This window comes from Lynx rufus, unplaced genomic scaffold (assembly GCF_022079265.1).
Source record: "Lynx rufus isolate CCGP_SWC_20201006 ecotype Redwood Valley unplaced genomic scaffold, mLynRuf1.p SCAF_3, whole genome shotgun sequence".
In the NCBI taxonomy this organism is placed as follows: domain Eukaryota; kingdom Metazoa; phylum Chordata; class Mammalia; order Carnivora; family Felidae; genus Lynx; species Lynx rufus.
The window spans coordinates 32,226,051-32,239,242 of NW_025814845.1; the positions used below are offsets into that span (position 1 = coordinate 32,226,051).

At 36.9% G+C, this 13,192-nt stretch overlaps 1 protein-coding gene across 1 annotated transcript in view; it reads left to right on the forward strand.

Annotated features, from left to right (window-relative positions):
• SLC30A9 (solute carrier family 30 member 9) overlaps positions 1–7,294 on the forward strand; it is an 86,364-nt gene extending 79,070 nt beyond the window's left edge. Inside the window, exon 18 of the mRNA XM_047091242.1 lies at positions 5,864–7,294. Within this exon, the coding sequence (XP_046947198.1) occupies positions 5,864–5,908 (45 nt within the window). The 3' untranslated portion in view covers positions 5,909–7,294. The remainder of the gene's footprint in view (positions 1–5,863) is intronic.
• Positions 7,295–13,192: the final 5,898 nt, after the last annotated feature.

Sequence of the window (13,192 nt, forward strand, 5' to 3'; positions counted from 1 at the left end):
AAAAAAATAGAAGAGTGATATTGTTTCACATTTTTGTAAAAATCTAAGACCGTTGGATTCCCATATCTGCTTCTGCATTTATTCTGTTGACGTACATTGTTTTGGTTGAAGGATATAAAGAAAAGGGAGTAGTCTTTGTAAGTATTCTTAAAGCCTTTTCAGATAATTGTGGTATTCTTATGTGATGTTAAACCCATACCTGACACCTGGTAGCCTCTTAAAGCTTAGTTGCAATGTGGAATCTGAAACCATATCAAAGAACTTTCCACATACTGTTTGTGAAGTTAAGGGACACAGTTCACAAGATCACCCTCCTTTCTGGCACCAGTTACAAAGTTCAAGGGATTCCTCCTATCATCCTAGGTTTGATAATTCACAAAAAGGACTCACAGAACTCATTGGTTGCTTTTATACCCCTGGTTATGGTTTATTACAGTGAAAGGAAGGATTAAAACTAGCCAAGGGAAGAAGTGCACAGGAGAGAGTTCTAAACACAGTTTCAGTTGTCCTCTCTGCTATGGAGTCATGGACACTGTTACTTTCCTGACAATGATGTGTGGCAGTTTGCAGAGTATTAATCAGGGAACCTTAACTGAGCCTTGGTGTCCAGAGATCTTACTGGGGCTCCATAGTTGACTGCTAAGTGGTCAACCTTTCATCTCTAGCCACTCCAAGGAAGAGCTGACACTTTTAGTCTCTAGTCCCATTTGGATATATAGCGGATATTGTGTGGCCAAAGATAAACAAAGACAAAATTTTCAGCCAGGACATTCCAAGGGCCTAACAATCACCTCTCAGTAGCCAAGGGCAAAGGCCAGACCTCTCTTGGGGTATGATTAATTATCTACTGTACACTATTAAAATTTGTTGGTCTGTCTTTGTACTCTGGATGGATCTCTTAATCCATGCATGATTCCAGAATGTTATGAATTGGCCATTTGGGAAATACTCAATGAATTTATGCACATCTTTCAAATGGTGACACATTTCTAAGTATTCGGAAGCTGTCAAGGTCACGGTGGTAGATACAAGTTTTTCAGCATTCTAATATTCATTTGAAAGCTTGCATTTTACCATTAGCAACAAATACTGTTGTTTTCCTTGAAGTAACAGATTCATTTTGTTCATTTTTTTTTCATTTTGTTCATTTTTTAAGAAGATCCCTGCCAAATACCCAATTTGAATAACCGTAGTTTGTTCATTTTTCTTTCAAGTAAAAATGGGGTTTACTTAGATAGCTCACTTGTTGTTGTTGTTGTTGTTGTTGTTGTTAAGAAGACTCCACCCTCAAGGTAGGGCTTGAACTCACGACCCACAACCCTGAGCTCAAGACTTGCATGCTCTACCAACGGAGCCAGCCAGGCGCTCCTACATGGTGTTATGTAAACAAGCATCTGATTTAGCTCATAACTCCAGCTCGTCCCAGAGTGCTTCTCTTTGTGACTTCAGACCTCAGTGTGAAGCAGGAAGGTCTAAGAATACTCCCCATTTTGTCACAGAACATTTTAAAAAGTGTACTCAGGCGTTGAGGTTTAATAAACCAATGTTTTTACTACTTCATGAAGGACTTTTTAAAGTGAAACTGGCTTTTTTTTTTTTTTAATGTGTCTGCCAGTAAAGGAACACAATGACTCCATTAATATGAGTTGGGTGGCAGTTGCCTTGAATTGTGCAAAGATGCCATCAATTTTATCTACCATTGCTTTTATGTCGTCAGAGGAAATACCAGCATAGTAAAGGCAAATAACATCAGTGTTATAAAAATAGCTTTGACCTTGGAGTCTCCCTTGAAAAGGTGTCAGAACCTTTGGACCACACTTTGAAAGTCACTTTTCCAAATATAACGCAAGATGATTATTTTTGTGCAGGGTGACACAAGAATGAATAAACTTTGCTTTTCCATTCTATCTTTTTTAAAAAATTTCCCTGGAAAGGATAAAATAATGAGCTTTTAGACTAAATCTGTATTTTAGCTTTACTCGTTAATAGAAACAATAAGTCGGAAGCCAGATATGAGAATAATTAACAAATTGGTCATTCTTAACTATATTTACTCTTATCACAATCAGATAAATTTATTGGTTTTGTTTAGCTTTGTGCTTTAATTAGAAGCTATTAAATCTTTAACGCACTGAACTAACTCATGTGTTTCTGAATTATATAAGACTTTTAAACCAGGAAGCAAAGTTTAACCCATACTTTCAGGTTAGAATCCTCTCTAAGGTAATAAGGCATAATTAATGTTAAAGAAAAGTTCTTCCTAATTGAGGAACTAAACCAGGAGAGGGCATAAATTTAATTCTTTTATCTTGTTTTGAAAATAAGCTGATCATCTTTTGAAAACTAAAACTTTGGCATATTCCCTTTTTTAGTATCTAAGCATGGTTGTCTTCTCAATTTAAATTTGAATAATTATTGAATCACTTTGGAAAGTCACACTCAACAATAAAATTCAGCAGTCTAGCCATCTCTATTGAGTGATGCCATTTATCTGATAATTATTAAAATAGATAGTATTTTTGGCTATAATCTATAACCTGCATAGTTCCTTTTTTTTTTTTCTTCAAATTTTAATGAGAGAGAGTGCACAGCAGGGGAGAGGGGCAGAGGGAAAGAGAGAGAAAAAAATCCTAAGCAGGCTCTACATTCAGTGTGGAGAATGACACGGGGCTCAATCCTACGACACTGGGACCATGACCTGAGTCAAAATCAAGAGTCAGATTCTCAGCTGATTAAGCCACCCAGGTGTCCTTACAACTTGCATAGTTCTATGTAAAAACATTAAAAATAATAGAAGCTAATGTATAGTATAGAAGCTAATCATGTAGTATAAATGTGAAATATATATTAAGTTCTTTGAACTGTTAACTAAAATTTTTTTGCTTTACCTCTATATTTCAATCTTCTTCTATGAAGTTTTTTATGTTTGGGAAGCAGTACTTCTATGGGAAATTAATTCAGTGGGATGATGCCATAGTATTTGCAAATTCCTAATAAGTAGTATTCCAGTTAAATGCTGTGCCCTTTACTCTGTCTTTTGCTTCTTGAATTGCATCCTCCTGTAGCATTTTTTTGAGTCTGCAACATTATAAAATTACACTATTTGGTTTTTATCTCTCTAAAATATGAGTGTTGAAATAAATTTGTGCTATGTAAAATGTTCTAATTCAAGTTGAATAGTGCCTGGGACATAATAAATCAATAAGTATCTGTAGAACAAATGAATGAAAATTACAAATTGAACACCAATTATTGATTTTCAGCTCTGTTTTTTCAGCTCTGTTTCTGCTATATGCACGTGATACCTTATTAGGCACTAAACATTAAAATCTAAGGGTATTAATCCTATTTTTTTTATTCATTCATGTTGTGCCTGTCTTCGTATTTGGCACATTTCATGTTAGGAATTTGATAATTTTCTCTAAAAAAACTTGATTTTAAAACAGAATACATCAAGTTTTTACTTTCTTTTTTCTTAAAGTTTATTTATTTTTGAAAGGGCACAAGCTAGGGAGGCATAGAGAGAAAGGGAGACACAGTCTCTAGGCTCTGAGCTGACAGCCGATGCAGGGCTTGAACTCACAAACCGTGAGATCATGAGCTGAAGTCGGTCACTTAACTGACTGAGCCACCCAGGTGCCTCAGTTTCTTTTTCTTGAGATTAGATTTTTTTTGGTATACATTTTACATATAGTGGTTTTTTTAGACAGAATAATTTCAAATTTTCCATTAATACCTAAACTTTTTAAAGTCATATTGGGATGGGTTAGGGTGGATTGGAAAGAGAAAATAAAATTCAGTTTCATTTCTGTTAGAGGAAATCTTTTTTTATTCTGTATTGAATTTAAGGAATTCTAGAAAAGAGCAAATAGTTTAAGGTAAAGAGAAAATTGAGAACAAAAGTGTACCCCTATGCTTGGGGGTCCCCTGGCCACTCTCATATTAGTATCCAAGAGGAGAGTACCCCCAGGTACACTGGAACAAAACTAGTCATAAGAAGAATGCCAGTGCACACTCAATAAAATGCTCTAGCTGGAGCTAACGCTAGTGTTATATCAGATTCTTGCCTTTATAACTGAATTCCTTTGAGTAATGTGCAGATGTTCCTAATCCTGACTGATTATCAGAATCACTTAGAAGAGCTTTTTCCCCATGTTGATTGATTGGTTTAATATTTACTTAATAATCTCTACACCCAGCATCGGCCCGAACTCATGACCCCAAGATCAAGAGTTGCATGCTCTTCCAACTGAGCCAGTCAGGCGCCCCTACTTTTATAATTTTTATCAAATAATATCAAAAAAATAATATACACAATTTATAAAGTCTAACAGAACTGAAAAGCTTATAAACAGAAGTGTCACCTGCCTCACCATCCTCAGTCATGCTTAGAAGCAACCATTTTTAGTATTTCTTTTAGATTTACTGCCATATTTCTATAGGAAGGTCTTAAACTGCTTCCACATTATTTATTTCCTCTTCGATAGATGTAAGTTAGTTATATAGTTTTATATGTTCTCTCTGTCCTCCATTCTCATAATGTCATTATATTACATTTTATTACACTTTTAATCCCTCCCCCCACTCCCAGATTTAGGTGTCCTTCCTTTTTGTACCCATAAAGATACAACCCCAAGACCTTTACCTTGCTCTTTAAGTAGCAGACTACTCTAAGTGCCTGCTTACTTAACCTGTATTTCCTCACTGGACAGACGTTCGTTGAAGACAAGTACTGTTTTGTTTCCTGTTCATTGTTGTATACTTCAGTGCCTGGCATAGAATAGGAATGTAATAAAGATACTTTCTGTTGTTGAAGTTCCTTAAGCCGGCATTTAAAATTTTTCACAACCTGGTTTCTGCCTGCCTTTCCAGCCTCATTACTGATCCTGCCCTTTTTGCAACCCCTGTGGCTAACTATACCATATGGCCAGTACACCCTTCTCCGGCTGACTTTGCTTGTATCGTTTCCTCTGTCTAGATGATGATCCTCGTCATCATCTATCTGGAAAACTCACTACTTTCAGGCCTTGTGTAGATACTCTCAGTGAAGTCTTACTCAATCTCATGAGTTAAAGTAATAGATCTGGCGGTTTTGTTCCCCGAGTTAGCGTTTCAGTGCATTCATTGTAGTAGTTAGGAGCTTGAGGTCCGGAATGTATCCTGGCTTCGTCACTTAGTAGCTCATAACGTAGGTAGGTTAGTTAATTTCTTCAAACTTCAATTTTCCCATATATAAAATGGAAATAATTCAGTTATGAGGATTTTAAAACACACATGCACGTGAAGCCCCTTACTTAGCATGGTACTTGACATAAGGGTGACTGCTTATTAAATGTTAACTGCTATTTTTATTAGCCGCAATGCTTTCACTTGTAGATGGTTACTGATACACTGGTCTTGCTGGCTAAACTGAGTCCATCAAGGTCAAGAACAGACTTACTAATAATCATAGCTCCAGCTCCACTATTTAGCACAGTGCCTGCCACAAGACTGTATGGGGTGTTGCTAAAATATATAAAATAAGTGAATGTCAGCTTATTTCTTCAGATTGTTACTGTTTTACAGTGATTTTCTTTTCACCACAAACGAGTGTATTTACAGTGCTTTGCAATGCTTGGCACATACTAGGTTCTTCATCCATTAATGTATTAACTAACATTTGAACAAACTCAGGGAGATGGGGCTACCTACTTACCATATTGTTTATAGTGTGTAGTATTCATCTATTGATTTTTATCTTGCTAATATGCTACACTGAAGTCGTTTGACCAAATGTTGTCAGTGGCTTTAGTGATCTAACAGAATAGAAGGAAACAAAATTCAGTTTTGCTATGAATAATGTGGTGGTGATTTTTCCTTCCAGAAACGAAATCCCGAAGTTCGACATGTAGATTTGGAGATATTATAGATTTTATTGAATGAATCTCTTTGGAGGAAAGCCTTGGAAACAAGTCCGCGAGCCTGCTCTCCTGTACTGAAGGTGTCAGGGCCATTCAGAAGCTGTTTTTTTTGAAGATGAGGAAGTATTTAATGTGAAGGGCAGTTCAGCATCTACAGAATGACTACTTCATCCTTGTAAGGGACCTATTACAAGTTGAATCAATTTGGAAATCATGTTTTTATGTTTCAATAGAGAACATTTTAGTTACTTAAATTGTTCATAATTTTTCATTTTACCCTGTCAGGGTATATTGTATCTTGCGATCATGTTTCCTTTCTTTACATTTGTAAAAATAAGCATCATCCATAGGATTATGAGTTTTAATTTTGTTACCTTTGAAGATGTCACTCCATCAGAACCTGCCAATCTTGAACGTTCTGGCTAAATTTAGTTTTTAAATAGTCACTCTGTTTTTTCCTTACAGAATGTGGAAATTATTTCTACATAATTCTGCCCTGAGCATTAAGAGGAACACTCTCCTATCCTAGTTATCCATAAATGTTCATTCCAGAAACGGCTTAGTTCCTGAATTGAAGGAGGACATTTCAGTCCACCTTTTAGGTTGTAGTAGTTGCCATTTTGTAAATTTCTTATCTCTCCTTTACTTTTTTCTTTATTTAGTTTAATTTTTCCAGTGTAGGAGATACAGAATAACCCTGGATGTTTCCATAGACCAGTTTGATGGCTGGGTTTTTTTGTTTTGTTTTGTTTTTTAACTGGCTTCAGTGCCATAATGTGTATTTACTAGGCGGTAATGCATTTATAAGCATTTTAAAATTCTGTAAAATGGACTAGAAATATTTATAATTTTACAGACGGGACAGCATTTTATTTTTAATTTATTTTAAAAGGCACTACTCATGTAAATCTGAACTGTGAGATATTTCTTGCTTTAAGAGAAAGAGAAGTAAATCTCTTATGCGGAAACTTGTGGCCATGATTTTGTATAATATCATAGTCAATAGTGTGTCTGTAACATGAGTTTCTTACAGTTATAAATGGGCATTTATCATAATATATGGTTAAAACATTATGTAAGTAAGTAGCTTTCTAGTGATAAGGTACCAAGGTGAAAAAACATACAATTCAGTAATGAAAAATTTAGTGCAAAACTACAGCTGTGTCTCCATTCATCAGAATAACTCATGCACTTTAAGTTGTTCAGGGTGGTAGTGAGCATTGTCCATGCAAGAGTTGTAGCTGGGTGATTCTATGCTGGATAAGTGGGGGTTGATGTAAGAACCTAACTACTTGTATGAGGTCAGTGGCTAAAAACTTAACTTAGATGGAAGTTTATGAATCACAGCAGATTGTAATGCTGGAAACAAAAAATAAACATTTGATTAAAGGGTTTGTAATGGTAATTTTTTGATCCAAAAGTGTCATGTATTAGAAAATCATGAAAATTTATGTTGGTGTACATTTTTTTTTACCTTTGCAGAGCATTTTGCGTATTGTACATTTTAAGTGAAATAACATTCCAGTTTTATTTTTGAAGATATAAAATTGTTATACGCATACACACACACAATTTGATTCTGGTTCTTATGGTCACAAATTCTTCACTTTTTTTTTTTTTAACTGTGTTTTCCTCCTTATACTTCACTCTATACTGTTTATATCTTCTCTCCCCTTCCCACTTGCCATTTGTTAGTCCCATGTCACTGCCATATGGGAAGGTACATGATTATATCCAATTTCCTCCTAGGAAAATTACTCTGAAAAATTCCACATAGCAAAAATAGGAATAATGAATTCATTTAGGAAAGAATGTCAAAGTTGGGATACAGAAGTTATTCCAAATGGTAGGTTTTTTAAGGATTCCCTAAAAGAAGCCAGTGCCGGATATTTCCTTGAGTTTTCTAATCTGATTTTGACTGAGATCATACCTATTCTTAAATAATAATTGAAGGCTTCTGTTTCTGTCATTTCTTTCCAGCTCTGTTCTGCACTGATCTTGTAAAGTTTGTTTAACAAAATTTGACATAAAGAAGTACAGCATTATCTATGAATTTGAGTATTTCTTTTTTTTTTTTTTTTTAAACCTACTTTATCTTTTTTTTAATTTTTTTCAACGTTTTTATTTATTTTTTTTGGGACAGAGAGAGACAGAGCATGAACGGGGGAGGGGCAGAGAGAGAGGGAGACACAGAATCGGAAACAGGCTCCAGGCTCTGAGCCATCAGCCCAGAGCCTGACGCGGGGCTCGAACTCACGGACGGCGAGATCGTGACCTGGCTGAAGTCGGACGCTTAACCGACTGCGCCACCCAGGCGCCCCTGATTTGAGTATTTCTATGGAATCAGGGAATGTATGCTATCACTGCTTTTGTTTTTTTGTTTTTTTCCTTTTAAACGAGTCAAATTTGAATTTTAAAACCAGGGAATTTGGACCTTTTTCTTTTTCTTTTTTTTTTTTTTTTGAAAGAGACAGAATGCATGAGAGAGAATGGGGAAGGGCAGAGAGATAGGGAGACTGAGGATCTGAAGTGGGCTCTGTGCTGACAGCATTGAGCCCAGTGTGGGGCTCAGACTCACAAACTGTGAGCTCATGACCTAAGCCAAAGTCAGACACTTAACTGAGCCAGCTAGGTGCCCCTGGGCCTTTAAAAATAAGAGAAGGGGCACCTGGGTGGCTCATTCGGTTAAGCATGGACTCTTGACCTCGGCTCAGGTCGTATCTCCTGGTTCCTGAGCTTGACCCTCTCGGGCTCTGCGTGATGGTGCAGAGCCTGCTTGAGATTCTGTCTCCCTCTCCCCCTGCCCCTCCCCCACTTGCTCTGTATCTCCTCTCAAAATAAATAAAAACAAACTTATAAATAGGGGCGCCTGGGTGGCTCAGTCAGTTAAGCGTCTGACTTCAGTTCAGGTCATGATCTCGCGGTGTCTGAGTTCGATCCCTGCGTCAGGCTCTGTGCTGACAGCTCAGAGCCTGGAGCCTGCTTCGGTTTCTGCGTCTCCTACTCTCTCTGCCCCTCCCCTGCTCATGCTCTGTTTCTTTTCCTCTCATAAATAAATTAAATAAATAAATAGGATATCAAGTTCAGGTTTCTTGTTTTTGTGTTTTCCAAATTAATACTTTTGAGTCCTGACCTGATGCATACCATTTGAATATTTAAGCATGTAAATCTCAGTATTTTCAAGGGAAATAACTTCTGTGGTAGAATAATTGTGAAAGTAACGTTGGACAGTGAAGAGGGCAGTCATGGACCTGGGACTCCTACTTGTATTAAGCTGCATTTAGGAACTCAAAGGAGAAGATTGCTTGTTTTCAGCTCCAGCTGAGAATGGATCTCTAATCACCTGTAAATAGCAGGCACCAAACTATGTAAGGTGGCACATTTTTTTAGACCAGGGCAGTGGGAGCATGAGGGATGGAAACTTATTTTTAAGTGGCCATCTTGGTGGCCAATAATACCTAATTCCAAGGACGGAGATTTCTGAACATGTACTGAAGAAACTGAGATAGGATTAGATTGGAAATTTTTCAAATTTTTTTCAAAAACAAAGTTAATCTCTGCCATACATCTTCCTACTCACACACCAAGTAACCCAGAATAACAAAATGGCATAAGACTTGAATTTTGGGTATATGAATTTTAGTGTTACCTTAATTATCCCATAATTTGAAAAAAGCTTTTTGCTAAAATTGTACCATCTAAAGGAAATGACTTAAGTTTTAAATCTGATGACTTTTTGAGGTAGAATGCTGGGAACTACAGAAAATTACACAGGCATTTAGAATTTATACTGTCTTTCTTAGATTGCATTTGTCAGGCTTTGGCATCTCTTCTAAATGTGATGACCCCTAATTTGCCAAACTGTCAGAAGTCAGTGAAGCAAAGAATTGAAGGTAAAATGTTGATTCAAAGATTGTCTCCCCTAAATCCCTCATCCCTGTGTCTGAAATGGAAATTTGGAAGGCATTTATATGGAAGATGGTTCTGGCAGCCTTTATATTTGCACTAAGTTTACTAGCATCCCTAGACTTGGTTTTATGGAAAAAAAAATTTTTGTTTCTATTATATTGTATTTCATCTGTCTGATTTTGCTGGCAGATTAAGATGGTGCTGGTCCCTCAGGATGCTTTTTCCTTAACAAATGTCACATGGCAAGTAAGAGCAGTTCACTTACTAGTTTGGGATTTTTTTCTCCTGATAAATAAATGTTTTTGTCAACATAAATCCTTTTTTACCTCATGTAGTAAGAACTAAATTGTAAAGTGTAGACTGATACATTTTACCTTAAAAATGCCTGCATATTGGTGCCTGGGTGGCTCTCTCTCTCAAAAATAAATTGTTTAAATGCCTGCATTTTTGAACAATTTATTAATCATTGAGTATGCTTGTTAGTTTGTAAATTTCCTGGTTTTACAAAACCAAAGTGTAACAACTCTTAAATCATTTTATAATCATTTTTCAGCATAAAGAAAACTTAGTTTTATAAGTTTATTTATTTAGAAAGAGAGCGTGCATAAGTGGGGGAAGAGCAGAAAAAGAGGGGGGCTGGGGAGAGAGAATCCCAAGCAGGCTCTGCACTTGTGCAGAGACTGATGCGGGATTCAAACTCACAAACCGTGAGATCATAACCTGAGCTGAAGTCAGATGCTTAACCAATGGAACCCCCCAGGCGCCTCGAAGAGAACTGCTGTTAATATACTGTTAGGATATTATGTGTTTGGTAAAGCACAAACCCAAAAATTCTATCCCTTATTGGTACATAGTATCATCCCATTTTGACAAAACTAGATTATGTAAACATGTTAACTAGGTTCTTTTCTTTTGAGAAGTGTCTATATAACATATTTAGAGGAAAAAATACAAAACACAAAAACACCAAAAGCTGCAGCCTAGAGCCAGCCCGCACTGGGGTCCATGTTGAATTCTGTGCTAATCCTAATGTAGGAATTCTGACTATTTTCTTTTTCACAAGAAACTAAACCAAAGTAATACTGAAAGTAATGTATTTTGAAGGGCATATTTCCCTCCCCCAAATCCAAATTTATTAAAAATAGAAACACAATAATTCAGAATTTGCATAGCAAAATGAAGAATTGTATCTGTATCTTTAAGGGCTTGTAGAGGCTTTAAAATAGACTTAAAACATGTCTGTTGGTATTAAGATAGCTATCAAAGGATACTTTGAGTTCTTTAATATCAGGTACCATTATACATGTATTAAGCCATTTAATCATTACAAAGAGCCAGTGAAGTAGAGATGCAGATGAGGAAACTGATCCAGTTAGATCTGTAATGTCTGAGGGTATGCAGCTGGTAAAGTTCAGAGTTCAAATTTGAACTCAAAATTTGGCTCTCTACAAGTCACTGGTGAGCAGATGAGCCCAAGAGGAGTAGCACTGTATAGAAAGTAGAAGCAAAACAATCATTTTATTATAAAATAAGCCAATGAGGTAATAGGAGTCAGAACAAGCCACATCTAATTTGGACTGCTTGGAACAGGGGGATCAGTGAGGTGGGGTTGGGGTGGAACATTGACATTTTACAGAAGCTGAAGAATTGGCTGTCACTGCTGAGATTACTTACTTATTTTTTTATTTAACGTTTATTTATTATTGAGACACGGAGCATGAGCATGGGAGGGGCAGAAAGAGGAGACAGAATCCGACGCAGGCTCCAGGCTCTGACCTGTCAGCACAGAGCTGACATGGGACTTGAACTCACAAACCACAAGATCATGGAGCCAAAGTTGGACGCCTAACCGACTGAGCCACCCAGGCGCCCCTTTATTTTACTTCTTAGAGGGGCATCTGGATGTCTTGGTTGGTTAGGCGTCCGACTTCGGCTCAGGTCATGATCTCACTGTCTGTGGGTTCGAGCCCCACGTAGGTCTCTGTGCTGACAGCTCGGAGCCTGGAGTCTGCTTCTGTGTGTCCCTGTCTCTCTCTGCCTCTCTCTCTCTCTCTCAAAAATATTTAAAAAATTAATTTTATTTTTTAGAGAGAGTGCACATGGGAGAGGAGGGGGGAAAGGGACAGGGAGAGAGAGAGAGAGAGAGAGAGACAATCTTAAGCCCCTGGGATATATTTTCAAATATTACTTATAGGCCATCTTAGAGACCTACCCAGAAGGTAATAATACTTAGTTCAACTGTCAGTCATCGATTGGAACCATACAGGAAAGATATTTAGGGAAAGGTATGTAGATTAGCGTTAATCAAAAATTTAAAAAATACCCTAAAATTGTATTTGAATAGATAAACCATTTATATGATACAAAATTTAAGAAGGTTCAGGGGCGCCTGGGTGGCTCAGTCAGTTAAGCGTCCAACTCTTGATTTCATGATCTCACGGTTTGTGAGATGGAGCCCTGCATGGGCTCTGCACTGCTTGGGATTCTCCCCCTCTCTGTACCCCTCACCCACTCACATGCCTGTGCGCTCTCTTTCTCTCTTAAACTTTAAAAGTGTTTAAAATTAAGGATGTTCAAACATATACAGGGAACATTCTTGCTTCTAACTGTGACCCCTAGTTACCCATTTTCCTTTCCCAGAGGCAACTAATACTACAAACTTATGATGTATTCTTACAGATATTTGGTGTGTATATGGACACAAACATACATATGTACATACAAGTTTATAGCATATATTTCCTCTGTTCTACACAGATGGGAGAATACTCTTACATTAAGGAATCTTCTTATAATTTAAAAAGTACACAGCCAATTTCCAGAGTTTTGTGTTCACTAAAAATTATTACATCAAGAGGATATAACAGTATAGTGCTGTGCTTTACCATATGGTAGCCACTTGTGACATGGGGCTATTTACACGTAAGTTAATTAAATTGAAAATTCAGTTCCTCAGTTGCATTAGCCACCTTTTCGTGTGCTCAGTAGCTAACGTGTGGCTAGTGGCTATCATGTAATACAGTGTAGATATAAAACATTTCCATTTCACAGTTCTTTTTGGACAGTGCTAACATGATAAAGTAATTCTAATTTCTTTAATATTTTAAAGTATCTTTGTAGAGTACAACAAAATAAGATCTTCCTCAACTTGTGATGATTTATGTCCCAATAAACCCATTGTGAGTTGAAAATACATAAGTTGAAAACACATGTACTATACCTAACCTACCGAACATCACAGCTTAGCCTAATCTACCTCTAACATGCTCAGAACACTTAAGTTATCCTGCGGTTGGGCAAAATCATTTAATACAAAGACAATTTATAACAAGTGTTGAATGTCCCATGTATGTTATCGACTGCTGTACTGAGAGTGAAAAACA